The 12,983-nt window shown below is 46.7% G+C and overlaps 2 protein-coding genes across 2 annotated transcripts in view; both read left to right on the plus strand.

Annotated features, from left to right (window-relative positions):
• Nucleotides 1–7,187: 7,187 nt before the first annotated feature.
• On the plus strand, nt 7,188–9,867 carry SEPMUDRAFT_148986 (endoplasmic reticulum and nuclear membrane protein Npl4). Its single transcript, XM_016905268.1, has 4 exons — nt 7,188–7,662; nt 7,716–9,177; nt 9,234–9,309; nt 9,461–9,867. Exons 1-4 carry the CDS (start codon nt 7,448–7,450, stop codon nt 9,640–9,642), a joined length of 1,935 nt encoding a protein of 644 aa, XP_016761935.1. The 5' UTR covers nt 7,188–7,447; the 3' UTR covers nt 9,643–9,867.
• A 1,518-nt stretch (nt 9,868–11,385) lies between these two features.
• Nucleotides 11,386–12,983, plus strand: part of SEPMUDRAFT_85017 (glycoside hydrolase family 72 protein) — a gene marked incomplete at its 5' end in the record, with an annotated part of 8,408 nt that continues 6,810 nt past the window's right edge. The window contains 2 exons of the mRNA XM_016910373.1: nt 11,386–12,014; nt 12,065–12,183. Of these exons, the coding sequence (XP_016761936.1) occupies nt 11,386–12,014; nt 12,065–12,183 (748 nt within the window). The remainder of the gene's footprint in view (nt 12,015–12,064; nt 12,184–12,983) is intronic.

The following is a 12,983-nucleotide window of genomic DNA, read 5'->3' on the forward strand; positions in this document are numbered from 1 at the left end:
AGTAGCAAATATCTACTAGAGAGCTATCTAGGCCGAAAGGGATTATCGCTAGAAGGACAAACGCGATAACAAACGCGGACGGTCCGATACTACTAGTAAAACCGCTATCTATACAAAGAGGTCCCAAAGTTACTCTAAAACGAGCTAACCTCCGTCGATAGGACGACTAAGCCGACCTAGAGACACTAGACCTCTACCTAGGTACTACGGATACGGCGAGACGGGCTATAAGCGCCCGGAATGCCCTAATAAGGTAGCTTAGAAGAACAAGAGGTCCCTAAAAGCTAGCCCCGCCTCCTAGTACTCCGGGTAGTAGGACAAGTAATATATATAGAGGAGTAACAACGATCGGTAGAGCTATACGGCCGTTAGGCTACGAAGCTAGGGCTATATAATTTGATTAAGGTTAAAGTAACCCTAGAAGGACCGATAGGGCGGCGAAACATCTATACTCTAGTAGACTATAGTACCTAGATAAACTTCCTAAACGGGGTAGTAGCTAAAGAAATAGGTTATACTCTAGAATAAGGGGCTTCGGCAAGGTACGAGACCTTAAATAGCTAAGCCCTCGCGGTTTCGGGATATATAAAGGTCCCTTTTAAAGTTTCGGCTAGTAATAGGTCGAAACGGGGCGGAACTGCCTATATCGCCGTTAGAAGGATCTACGGGTTTAAGATAATCCTCGGTATACTATAGCTAGAATAGTAGAACCCTTCGGTAAACTTCCTAACTAAGATACTAGCTTAGAAGAAAAAGACTAGACGTAAATAGTCCAAAGTAGCGATAATCGGCCTAGAAAGGATACGCGCTAAGCTCGTAGACCCTAGTGCAGTCCTCTACGCAATGTCCTTATTACTTATTAATAGGACTAACAAAGACCTAGAAGGGCTCCCCGAGGTATATAGATAGTACGTATCTATATTCTCTAGTTAGGATACCTCTATTCTAGCTAATTATAGGCTATTTAAGCTCGGAATTAAGCTAGAGGAAGGCAAGATACCCCTATAGAGGCCTCTTTATAACCTTTCCGAGACAGAATTAGAGGTTCTCCGAAACTACCTTAAAGAATACTTAGACCGAAGCTGGATTAGGCCCTCTCGCTCCCCTACCGGTATAGGTATCCTCTTTACGAAGAAGAAGGACGGAGGTCTTAGGCTCTACGTCGATTACCGTAGACTAAATGCCGTAACGGTCAAAAACAGACACCCCCTACTATTAATCCAAGAATCCCTAGACTAGTTGTCTAGAGCAAAGATCTTTACTAAACTCGATATAAGAGACGCGTACTACCGACTTAGAATTAAGGAGGGTAACGAGTAGAAGACTATATTCCGGACTAGATATAGCTACTTTAAGTATACCGTTATACCCTTTAGGCTTACTAATACCCCGGGTACGTTCTAAGGGTATATAAATAATATACTTAAGGACCTAATCGATATTATCTATATAGTATACCTCGATAATATCCTTATTTACTCCTAGAATAAAGAGGATTATATCCGAGACGTAGCAACGGTCCTCGAACGGCTATAAAAGGCTAAGCTCTATACTAAAATAACTAAGTGTAACTTCTATAGGGACTAAGTTAGTTTCTTAGGGTACCTAGTTAGCCTAAGAGAGGTCGAGATAGAGCTAGAACAGGTCGCTACGGTCCGGGATTAGCTAGAACTAGAGTCTATAAGAGATATTCGGATCTTTATTAGGTTTGCTAATTACTACCGACGATTTATATAGTACTTCTCCCGAATCGTAGCCCCCCTAAACTGGTTAACGGAAAGAAAGGGCGATACGGTAAAGGGAGGATAGAAGCAACGGAATAAAGAGTCTATAAAGATTAACCTACCCCCGGAGGCTAAGCAATCGTTTCTTAAGCTAAAGTAGGCTTTCTGTTTAGCGCCGATTCTAAAGTATTTCGACCTATTATAGGCTATCCGGGTAGAAACGGACGTATTAGGCTACGCAATCTCAGGCGTTATAATATAGCAATACGAGTTCTAGGGCAAGATACAATAGTTCCCGGTAGCCTTCTTCTCTCGTAAGATAATCGCGGTAGAAAAGAACTATAATACCTATAATAGGGAACTCCTTGCTATCGTAGAATATTTTAAAGTATAGAGATATTACTTAGAGGGCGCGCAGTACTAAGTTAAGTTAATAACCGACTACTATAACCTATAATAGTTTATAACGATTAAAACCCTCTCCCGGAGATAGGTAAGATAGGCGGAATAGCTCGCTACTATAGATTTTAGGGTAGTCTATAGGGTAGGGAGCCTTAACGGGGCAGTGGACGGCGTAAGCAGACGTCTAGATTATATAGACCCCGACTATTCCGGCCGCTAGCTAAACTAGGAAGACTCCTCTGTTATATTAAAAATACTATAGCGGTAGATTAACCTAGAAGAGCCTATTACTAGCTAAGATAGCCCGGTACGGGCTATAATAGTAGTTAGAAAGACAGCTAGTAATACCTCGGGTTACCGCTACGACCTATAGGCAGAGATAAACTAGAGCCTAGTTAAGAGAATTCGGAGAGATACTACTATAGACGAAACGGTAGGGAAGGTCTCGAAAGCTAAAGCTCTAGATTCTCTACTAATATAGACTTAAAGATAGACGTACGAGGACGGCCTATAGCGCTAGAACGACTATATCTTTGTCCTAGAAGGACTATTAAGGCTCGAAATACTCCGAGAATACTACGATAACCCGATAGCGGGCTACTTTAGGTTCTAAAGGACAATCGAACTCGTACTAAGGAGATTCTAGTAGCCTAAGGTACGAAGCTACGTAAAAGACTATACTTCGAGCTATACGACGTATACTAGGGTAAAACTAAGGAGATACAAACTATACGGCCTATTAGTAGCCGAAGACGCCTTAAGTACCCTATAGGAAGACTTGACTATAGACTTCGTTACGGACCTCCCTCTATCTACCTTTATAGGCTATACCTACGACTGTATCTATATAGTAATAGATAGATACTCTAAGATAGCCTATTATACCCTATATCGGAAGGATATAACTGCCGAAGACCTAGCCGACCTCTTCCTACGAGACGTATTTCGCTTATATAGTATCCCGGTGTCGATAGTAACAGATCGAGGGACGCTATTTACCTTAAAATTCTAAAGTACATTCTACTACTACCTAGGCGTTCGGAGGGGCTTAAGCACCGCGTTCTATCCGTAGACGGATAGATAGACCGAACAATAGAATTAGACTATAGAACAGTACCTCCGCGCCTACTATAACTACGAGTAGGACAATTAGGCAAGGCTGCTTAACATTGCGGAGTTTGCCTATAACGATAGCTAATACGCTTCTACCGGCGTAACCCCGTTCTAGATCTGTAACGTTAGAGACCCCGTATAGGCAAGATAGCCCGATATAGTCTAGAACGGGGGGAATGCCCTAAGGGCGGAGGACTTAGCCGACAAAATAATTAGTCTCTAGAAGACCCTACGGGAGAGGCTCGTTAAAGCTAAGCAGAGTTAAGCTAAGTACTATAACGAGGGGCGCAAGGCAAAGAAGTACGTAATCGGGGATAAGGTATACCTATCTACGAAGAACTTGTCTATAGTAAGGGACTCTAAGAAGCTCGACTATAAGTATATCGGACTATTCGAGGTTATACGCGTAGTTAACGACGTAGTATATACCTTAGAACTACCCGACGATATAAAAATATACCCGACCTTCTATATAAGTATACTAGAAGACTATATCGAAGCAGAATATACTAAGAAGGACTAGAATAGCCCGAAATCGTTTAAGATAGACGACCCCGAAGTCTATAAGGTAGATAAGATTAAGGGGTAGAAGGTAGACAGGTAGGGACGATAGGCATACCTAGTTTTATAGAAAGGGTATAGAGAGGAAGATAACTTCTAGGAGCTAGCGAGCAATATTAGCCCTATAGCAATAAAGGTATACCAAAACTGTATAAATCGGGAAGTAAAGGGTTAGGAAGTACCTAAGACGATATATATTAAGGCGTCAAAGCGGAAATCCCGTAGGAAGGGGGCGCCTTAGGGCAGAAATATATAGAACCCGTTATATAGTATATATAAGGAAACGTATTGATAATTTACTAGCGAGAAAAAAGTATTATTGCGAAGAACTATACAAATAGAGGGGGTATTATCTATAAACACCCGAAACACCCTAGAAACGGCTTAGAGTAGCCTAGAATAACCTAGTAACCCTAATTCGCCTAAGAGGACTTATTATTATCTCTACTATTATCCTCTCCTATAGAGGAATTATCGCCTTCGGAATTATCGGCCTTTAGGCTAGTCCGCTTTATCGCCCGAGAGACTTTTAGTAGCCGCAACTTATAGAGGTCGTAGCGAAGGGGGGTTTTAGCGGAGTGTTTGCTTTAAGACGGGTTAGAATAGCCCGGAATAAGCTAGATAGAGGGAATATATACTAAAACTCGATTTACCTAGTTAATATACTTATATAAACTACGGATAGTAGTGTTTGCCCGCTTAAGTCGGGACTAAGGGGCTACCTAGTCGGGTTGTACGTATACAGAGGCGACTTTCTTCTTCTTTAGGGTACCCTCTATACTAAGCGCCTCCCTCTCCTACTCAGCCCGGTAACGGGCAATAACAGGATTAACCTAGGGTCTAGACTTATCTATCTAGGGACCGCTAAGATAGATATAAAGATTGTTAACCCCCTAGAACGAGGGAAATTTACTAAACTTAGTTAGTAACGCCCTAAAACGGCCCGGAACGGGGCGACGGGGAGATATATACCCCTTAAGGGTCTTATAGAATGCGTCGGCAAACGTCCTAGCCTTTACTACGTTAGCCTAGCGCTTAGCAGGCGTAGTATCGTCGAGATCGTTTGTACGACGAAGGCTATCGATAAATTCGATACTGCCTCGGAATACTATAGGTACCTATAGAAAGGTTAGGACCGGTCTAGGCTAAGACGCCCTAGAATAGGCCGGAACGATACCTAGAAGTAGTAGCTAGACCGGGTAGTATACTTCTAGTAAGATATAGGACTAGTATCTTAAAGACTACAGAGGGTATTATTAAGGTCCGTCTAACCGGTCCCTATAAAGGGGCGGGGAAATAGGTAGAGGTACCGAAGGGTATCGACGACCTCGGCGTCCGATACCGAGCTAAGGACGCTAATATAATTAACGTATAGATTGCCGTTAGGCAGTAAGGCGGTAGCTATAGTAGGACGAATTAGATAGGTATACTACTATCTAAATTAGCTAAGAATGCCCTAGAATAGGCCGGAAAGCCCCGGTTACCCTAGAAGGAGTTATTAAGACAGAGGGTAGGAAAAATAGTTTACTTATAAAATTTTAGGAAAGCGGCAATATTAGTATAAGGAGGGAGAAAATTATTAGGAAAAGACGCCCTTTTCTATACTAAAAGAAGGCATTCGCCGGAAAAGGCTCTATTAGATTCTAGGGCGGACGAATACGATCTATTACTTTCTATAGGTTTATTTACTTAATACCTTATTGTCCTAGGAACAAAGAAAAAAAACAGGGGCCTATATAGTCGAGGACAACCGCAAAAACGGGGGAGGCAATATTAGGATCTAGACTAGACAGCGATATAGATATCTTAAGACAGACCTAGAATAGCCCGGGAGTACCTAAGATAGGCTAGAACGGGCTACTACGACTTAAGAGGGTTTAGGCTAGACCTTTACCGCCGATACCGAGTTAAGATAGTTTATAGAGAGTTAGAATAGGAGATTTTAAATCGAGATATTCTAAATTAGACCCGAGAGGCTAGAACCTCCGGGTACTCCGAAGATACACTTATAAACAGAGGGAGAAGACGTATTCCTACTCTTCTCCTAAGCGATTCGAGTAGTACATTTCTATTAGATACTTTAGCCTACACATCTTATCCTTTTATACGAGGCCTCGCCGCGAGCACTACGCTTAGTATTCTCGACGTCGTAAGCGGTATAACGTACTATATAGTACGCGTCGGCGGCTAGAATAGTCTTACCTCTACGATCCGAGCGTATAATTACCGGCGCGTATCTACTATAGTATAGGGTCGCGATATACTAAGCGAGTACCGAAACGGCCGATCTACTAGTAATTCCGACGTAAATCTACTCTATATACCGCGCGTATACGTCGATTGCGCTATATATCTAAATACTCTAGTACTCAAACTTATAGTACGTATCTATCGAGATTACTACTAACGGCCTAGGTATAATAACAGTACTATAGTACTCTCTAGCCTTCTCGTATCGCCGCTAAACACTATCGGGATTAAGCAATTTAATAATACGGTAGATACGGTCCCTAAGCAGGTTAGCCGATAGCGATTTAGCAAGCGAGCAGATAGCGAGCGCCTACGTACCTCCTAATTATATTTATCTCTAAACGTAGATATATATATAGGTTCCTCCTACTATATACCTCTACCTCTAACTTAGCGAGCTCGTCTACGAGTACTATAGCGATTAACTTTTTAGTATATACTTACTCTACTGCTAGTATCTGCTTCCTAAAACCTAGCTCTTTACGTATATGCCGATATATCCTCGTACTAATTTTCTAGCTATTAATCGCTAGAATCGTAACTGCCTCGCTGTCTATAAGTTATAGCTTAGTATAGGTATATACTATATATATACGTAAGCTGTCGTCTTTATCGAAGATATCGTACTATCGACGATATAAAGGTACGGCGGCTATAGTAAGGCCCTAGGCTTATAGCCGTCGTTCGAATATACGCTCTACGATAGAAATACCGAACTACTAGTATAGATTAGCGATAATCTGCCTCTATAAGACACCTTCTTCGAGCTACGCAGCGATATAGACCTAATAGTTATTATAGTCTATAGCGCGTAGTCCTCTAGGTACGTACGTCCGAGGCATATTAGTAGGTAGCGACGGATACGGCGGTAACGGCGAGGTAGGCAGCGAGCGTATAGCGAGTATATGTGGTAGTATATAGTAGGTAGAAGGGTAGAAGTAGTAGGAAAATGAAGCCAAAGAAAGCCGGGGGTGACGTGTGGCGGCTGGCCACTTTGGGCCTCCGTAGGACATCCGCCTTATTCTCCATTCATTATGTAAGCGAGCCTGTGACGATTTGGAGCTGCTCAGCTTCCGACCTTACATATACCTTACCTAGACCTGTACCTGACTCTTTGTACCATTTGTTTCCATAATCACCTTGTCACCACGCACACTTCCACATCGCCACATCACCTTCAAGCTCACTCTCACCTTCAAGCTCACTCTCACCCTCACCCGTGCCCTCGCCCTCTCCCTCCTCCTCACCTTCCATACGCAGCCGACATATGGCATGCACACACGGAATACAATAGCCTGCCCGCCAGCCAGTCTGCCCTACCTTCGATCGACACGATAACGTCGAACAGAACGTACGACCAACCACGGACCGCCGAAGCGAACTGATACCGCGCGATCATGACTATCATTCTACGCTTCCAGTCCAAAGAGGGCCAGTTTCGCCTCAACCTCGAACCCAACCAGGACATATCCTCTATCCTCCCACAGGTCGTGGAGAAGTTGCCAAAGAATGTGATTCCCTCGTCGATACACATCTCGCCCCAGCCGCATGGGGCCGAGTCGCGGGCGATCGAGCAGATGAAGGGCGTAACGTTCGCTAGGATCGGATTGACGTGAGTGGAATGACGATGTGAAGAGTTAGGAATCACTGCTGACCAGATGGCAGACATGGTACCATCGTCTATCTCACGTTCAAGGAAGAAGAGGCGCCCACGTCAAACGGCCATTATGCTGCGGCCAGCAAGCTGAACGGGAAAGAGCTGACGCAACAGGAGCTTGGATCAGTCGCCATCAACACCGCCCCCACGCTAATTAAGAACCCGTGGGAGACAGTTCAGCAGTCGGAGGTGGACGATCGTCTCGACAAGCTCGATGGCAAGATCCGCCGCAAGAAAGACGAGAAGATGTGCAGACACGGGCCGAAGGGAATGTGTGACTATTGTCAGCCCCTCGAGCCATATGACAAGGGCTACCTCGAGGAAAACAAGATCAAGCACATGTCGTTCCACGCCTACTTACGACAGAAGAACCAAGGGAAAAACAAGTACGAACAGGGAAGCTCCTATATGCCGCCTCTTTCGGAGCCGTATTTTCGCGTGAATCCACAATGCCCTTCTGGACACAAGCCGTTTCCGGCTGGTATTTGCAGCAAATGCCAGCCTTCTGCAATCTCATTGCAGCCGCAGCCCTACCGAATGGTCGATCACGTCGAATTTGAGTCGGCTCAGATTGTAGATCGGTTCCTGGACTTTTGGCGAAAAAGCGGCGCTCAGCGGATAGGCTTCTTATATGGACGATACGAGGAGTACGATTTGGTACCGCTCGGGACGAAAGCGGTCGTCGAGGCAATCTACGAGCCCCCACAAGTGAACGAGCCTGACGGTGTGACCATGACTGAGTGGGAGAATGAGGCAGCGGTGGACAAGTTGGCCGAGTTTAGTGGACTGCAGCGTGTTGGCATCATCTTCACTGACCTTTTGGCACCCGACAGCCCTGAACAGGGCACAGCCGTGTGTAAGCGGCACGTGGACTCGTACTTTTTATCGTCCCTGGAAGTCTGTTTAGCTGCTCGGTACCAGGCCAAGTTCCCGCGACCTTCGAAATGGAGCGAGAGTGGCAAATTCGGCAGTAACTTCGTGACATGTGTAGTTTCTGGCGACGTGGAGGGTCAAATCGGAATCTCCGCGTATATGGCTTCGAATGACGCCGTCGAGATGGAGCGAGCGCAGCTTATCGAGCCTTCCGCGGATCCTACAGTCATGCTTGTCCAGGACGAGGACGAAGTCGACCGGCTGGGTCAGCAACGATATATTCCGGAGGTGTTCTACCGTAAGATCAATGAGTACGGTGCCAACGTCCAAGAGAATGCAAAGCCATCATTTCCTGTCGAATACCTCTTCGTGACGTTGACACATGGTTTCCCCAACGAGAGCAAGCCGACCTTTGCCAAGAACCAATTCGCGATTGAGCATAGAGATAATTTGGGCGAGCTGCAAGAGCCTAGAGATTTGCAGAAACAACTCAAAGCCGGAGCGGACAGAGTCGCCCTTGATACGCCGCAGGGCGTGGTCGCAGTTTCCGACTTTCATGCCTTGACCTACATCCAGAGTCTCGGCATTTTGAGTGAAGTAAGTCATGCCACACGTCGCCGCTCATGGCTACCACCCACTGACTGCTCTTACAGGAGGAGTTGAAACTTCTCTGTCAAGTGGCGACCCAGAAAGACGCCGCACTCGGCGCCACACTCATGCATCTTCCAGGTTGGGCCACTCTCCAAACGATCCTGCAGATGTAGAGCTATGCACATGCACGCACTCTGCACTTGTTCAATGAATCTCTCATCTTCGCATCATCGCATCATCGGGCAGTGGTATCTCGGACCGTACTAATTTATTTCTGTCATGGATCTAGGCTGGCTTACACTACTGGCCATCTTGGACGAATACGGAGCTCGGCCGGCCAAGAGAGGCGCGGTTGTGCGAGATGACGAACTCAGCAAGAGAATCAAGGGCATGAGTATGAATGGTGTGGCAGCGAATGGCAAGGGGAAAGGCAAGGCTGGTCGAATGGAAGACTCTGTCTCTGCGAGATGATGCGTATGAGAGATGGTGGCTGTGGAGCACTTTCGACGAGCGTTGACAGGCATGAGTGTAGTACCACCATTGGTGGGTGGTATAGATCTATATGTGCTACGAGGGGACGGATCTACCCTTGTGTTAATCTCTAGCTGTTGTCAACACTCCATGGTACCACGTACATGTACTCCAAGGTGGTGGCGACTTCTATCTTCTATTCTGTATGTCCAAAAGAAATTGGCGGAGACTAGGTTGTGTGTGCATCGTCCAAACTTCTTCAGTGGCACCTTTGTAATTCGATTCTTTTACTTTTCACAAATCGCTGTAACCACGGATTCGTGCGTTTAATGGTCGGATAAGTCGTGGTGCAAAGCTTTTGAGAGGTCTGCTTTGTTCGAAACCGGAAGCGTCGGTGTCGTTCTCGTTTGCCGTGCTACATATGTACCTCGTACCTCCCCTCAGGCTTGCTACAGCTTTCCACGGTTCCATTGCCGCAGCCCAGTGCACCTAGAGAGAGTGGAAGTCAGGTTAAGGCGAGAAGTGTCTTGGATCATCCTCGCACATGTCGTGGAGAAGCACAAGCACCGACCCAGGTAGACGTCTGCAAGCAAGCACAGACACTGTAGTCTCACACAAGCTTTCACGGAATGCGGCCTCCCCGTCTCGTCGTACCAACGGAAGTCTTCCCGATCCTGGGAGCTGGAGAGCTGTGAGGCTGCTGAGCAGTGACAGTTTCGGTACCTGCATACCTTGGTGCAACCAGTCCAACTTTCCACCAGACCAGCCTGAATCGCAATTCTTGGAGTGCTGGTAGCTAGCGTGTGCGCAGAGCCTTCTGAGCGCATGGAAGTGGAGCAAAATGTGTTGCACGCGAGGTTGAGGCAAACGTAAGGTAATCAGGACGGGAACCAATAGCGCGCGGCCAACAAAAAAATGGTGGCCGTGGGCCGCAAAGTGGCGTCGCGCAAGGTTTCGAATATTGTCGACACGGGTGGTAGGATGGAGGTATATGGATATTGATACTATGACAACGGATAGGCGCAGCACCAAAGCACCTCACCTGCACGTCCTGACACTCTGAACTTTTTTTTATCGAGCAACGTCGTACGGAGTCACGACTCCACTCTCCTCCGGACTCACTCCACTTCACTCCACTCTCTGACCGTTTCACTGGCTTTGGCGGGTCGACTCAGTCTACTAGCAACAAGTGTACTAATAACAAGTCTAGTAGCAACAAGTCTCGCAGACTAAGCAGACTAAGCAGATTAAGCAAAAGTACAAGCAAGATGAAGGACTTCGGCAAGCTATCGCGTGCGCACGAACGGCAGGACGGGTATGCACACCAGCGGCAGCGGGTCTTGCTTTGGTGCTGTTGAATCCTGCTTGTACTTGTTGGTGCTGATGAGCGGCGTTTACTACAAGCAGCGCAGCTTTTCTTCCCGTTCTTCAAGTTCTGGTTGTTGTTCTGGTAGTTGTTGTTGTGGTTGTTGTTGTTGTTGTCTTCTCTTTCCCAACTTCACAGCGAGGCTGTTGCCATTGACTACGTGCAGGACACTCGTTCTTCCTCTTGGAATTTCTAGCTACCTGACCTGGCTACCTACCTACCTTACTGTAGTACTTGAAGTGGCATCACTTCCATTCCCCTTCTCCGCCCGCCTGCTCCAGCGAGAAACTTGAACTTGGAAGGCTTCCAGTTCGCTGCTACAATCAACACTCAAGACATACCCATTTTCAACCCACACTCCGGCAGCCGGCAACAAGATGCTCACATTCCTCTCTTCGCTTCTGTGTGCTTCCATTGCTACAGCCTTACCCACAATCTCAGCAAAAGGCGCCAAGTTCTTCACTAGCGATGGCGATCAATGGTTTATCAAGGGTGTCGCCTACCAGCTCTTGCCTGACGACCCGCTCGTGGACACCAACCAATGTCAACTCGATGCCGCGCTCATGAAAACCCTGGGCGCCAATGCCATTCGTGTCTACCACGTTGACTCCTCGGCCGACCACGACGGCTGCATGCAGGCATTTGAGGATGCCGGCATCTACGTATTCTTGGACCTCGACACTTTCGACACATATGTCCTCCCCGGCGAACCGACCTGGGACAGCACCCAATACGATGCTTTCTCCAAGGTTGTCGACGCCTTTCACACCTACGACAACGTTGCCGGCTTCTTTGTCGGCAATGAGTTGATCAACGGTGGTGCCGACAGCATTGCTGCTCCTTACGTCAAGGCCGCTGCTAGGGACATGAAGGCCTATCGTGACAGTAAGGGGTACCGCAACATCCCCATCGGATACTCCGCTGCCGACATTGCTGTTCTCCGACCAAACTTGCAGAACTACATGGCTTGTGGAGATGACCCTGCCGGTGCACTCGATTTCTTCAGGTAAAGTCCTATGCTCCCTGCGACTCGAATCCTTCTGACATTGCCTGTAGTCTCAACGCCTACGAATGGTGTGGGGAGAGCACTTACGAGCAGAGCGGTTACTCTGCCTTGCAGAAGAACGCTAGCGAGTACAATATTCCCATCTTTGTTGGAACCACACACCACACTAGTGCCCAATTGAGAAGATTGATGGAATACCAATCAATAAGTGGATTAATTGAGGTCCGAGGTCTGACCTCTCAAGAAGAGAAAAGAGGGGGGGTGGGTATCCCCAACTCTACATACATATGCTAAGGAATCAGTGGCCCCTGTTATCTCATATGACTCATGTCACATGATGCCAGGGCACCCATGTCCTTCTGTCCAAACACACCTCCCTCAGCTTGATTACATAAGAAAAGCTGAAATACCAGACATGGTGACCGTCCATCTCAATCTAATGATCAACCATGTCCATATCCTTACTTACCTGAGCCCCAGGCTTGTCCTGAATGACTGGAATGACCCCTTGGGGAGGTTCTTTGTGAAGCCATCAGCTCGTTGCTTGGCAGTACCAATCCATTCAACGGTCAATCTTCCTGCCATTGTTTCCTGTCTTACCCAGTGTTGGTGGATATCAACGTGTCTCAAAGCCGTGTTGAGAGATCCATGCTTGTGATTGGCGATGTCCACTGCACGTTGGTTGTCACAGAAAACCTTGGTTCCACCTATGGTTCCATCCTTGACAGGTTCCCCAGATGGCTCATTTCCAGGTGGAAATACCTTGTCAAATTCCGAGAAAAGTCGAGTCCACCAGTACCCATTACCCGCAATTGATGAGAGTGCCAACAACTCTGCCTCTGCGGTTGATTTGGTGACTGTCTTCTGCTTGGTTGCTTGCCAATCAATGGCTCCACCATACATCATCATCAAGAATCCCTGAGAACTCTTCCTGTCTGGGTTGTCACCAAATGAGGCATCCACATACAG

The sequence above is a fragment of the Sphaerulina musiva genome, assembly GCF_000320565.1.
Source record: "Sphaerulina musiva SO2202 unplaced genomic scaffold SEPMUscaffold_4, whole genome shotgun sequence".
NCBI classification, from domain to species: Eukaryota; Fungi; Ascomycota; class Dothideomycetes; order Mycosphaerellales; family Mycosphaerellaceae; genus Sphaerulina; species Sphaerulina musiva.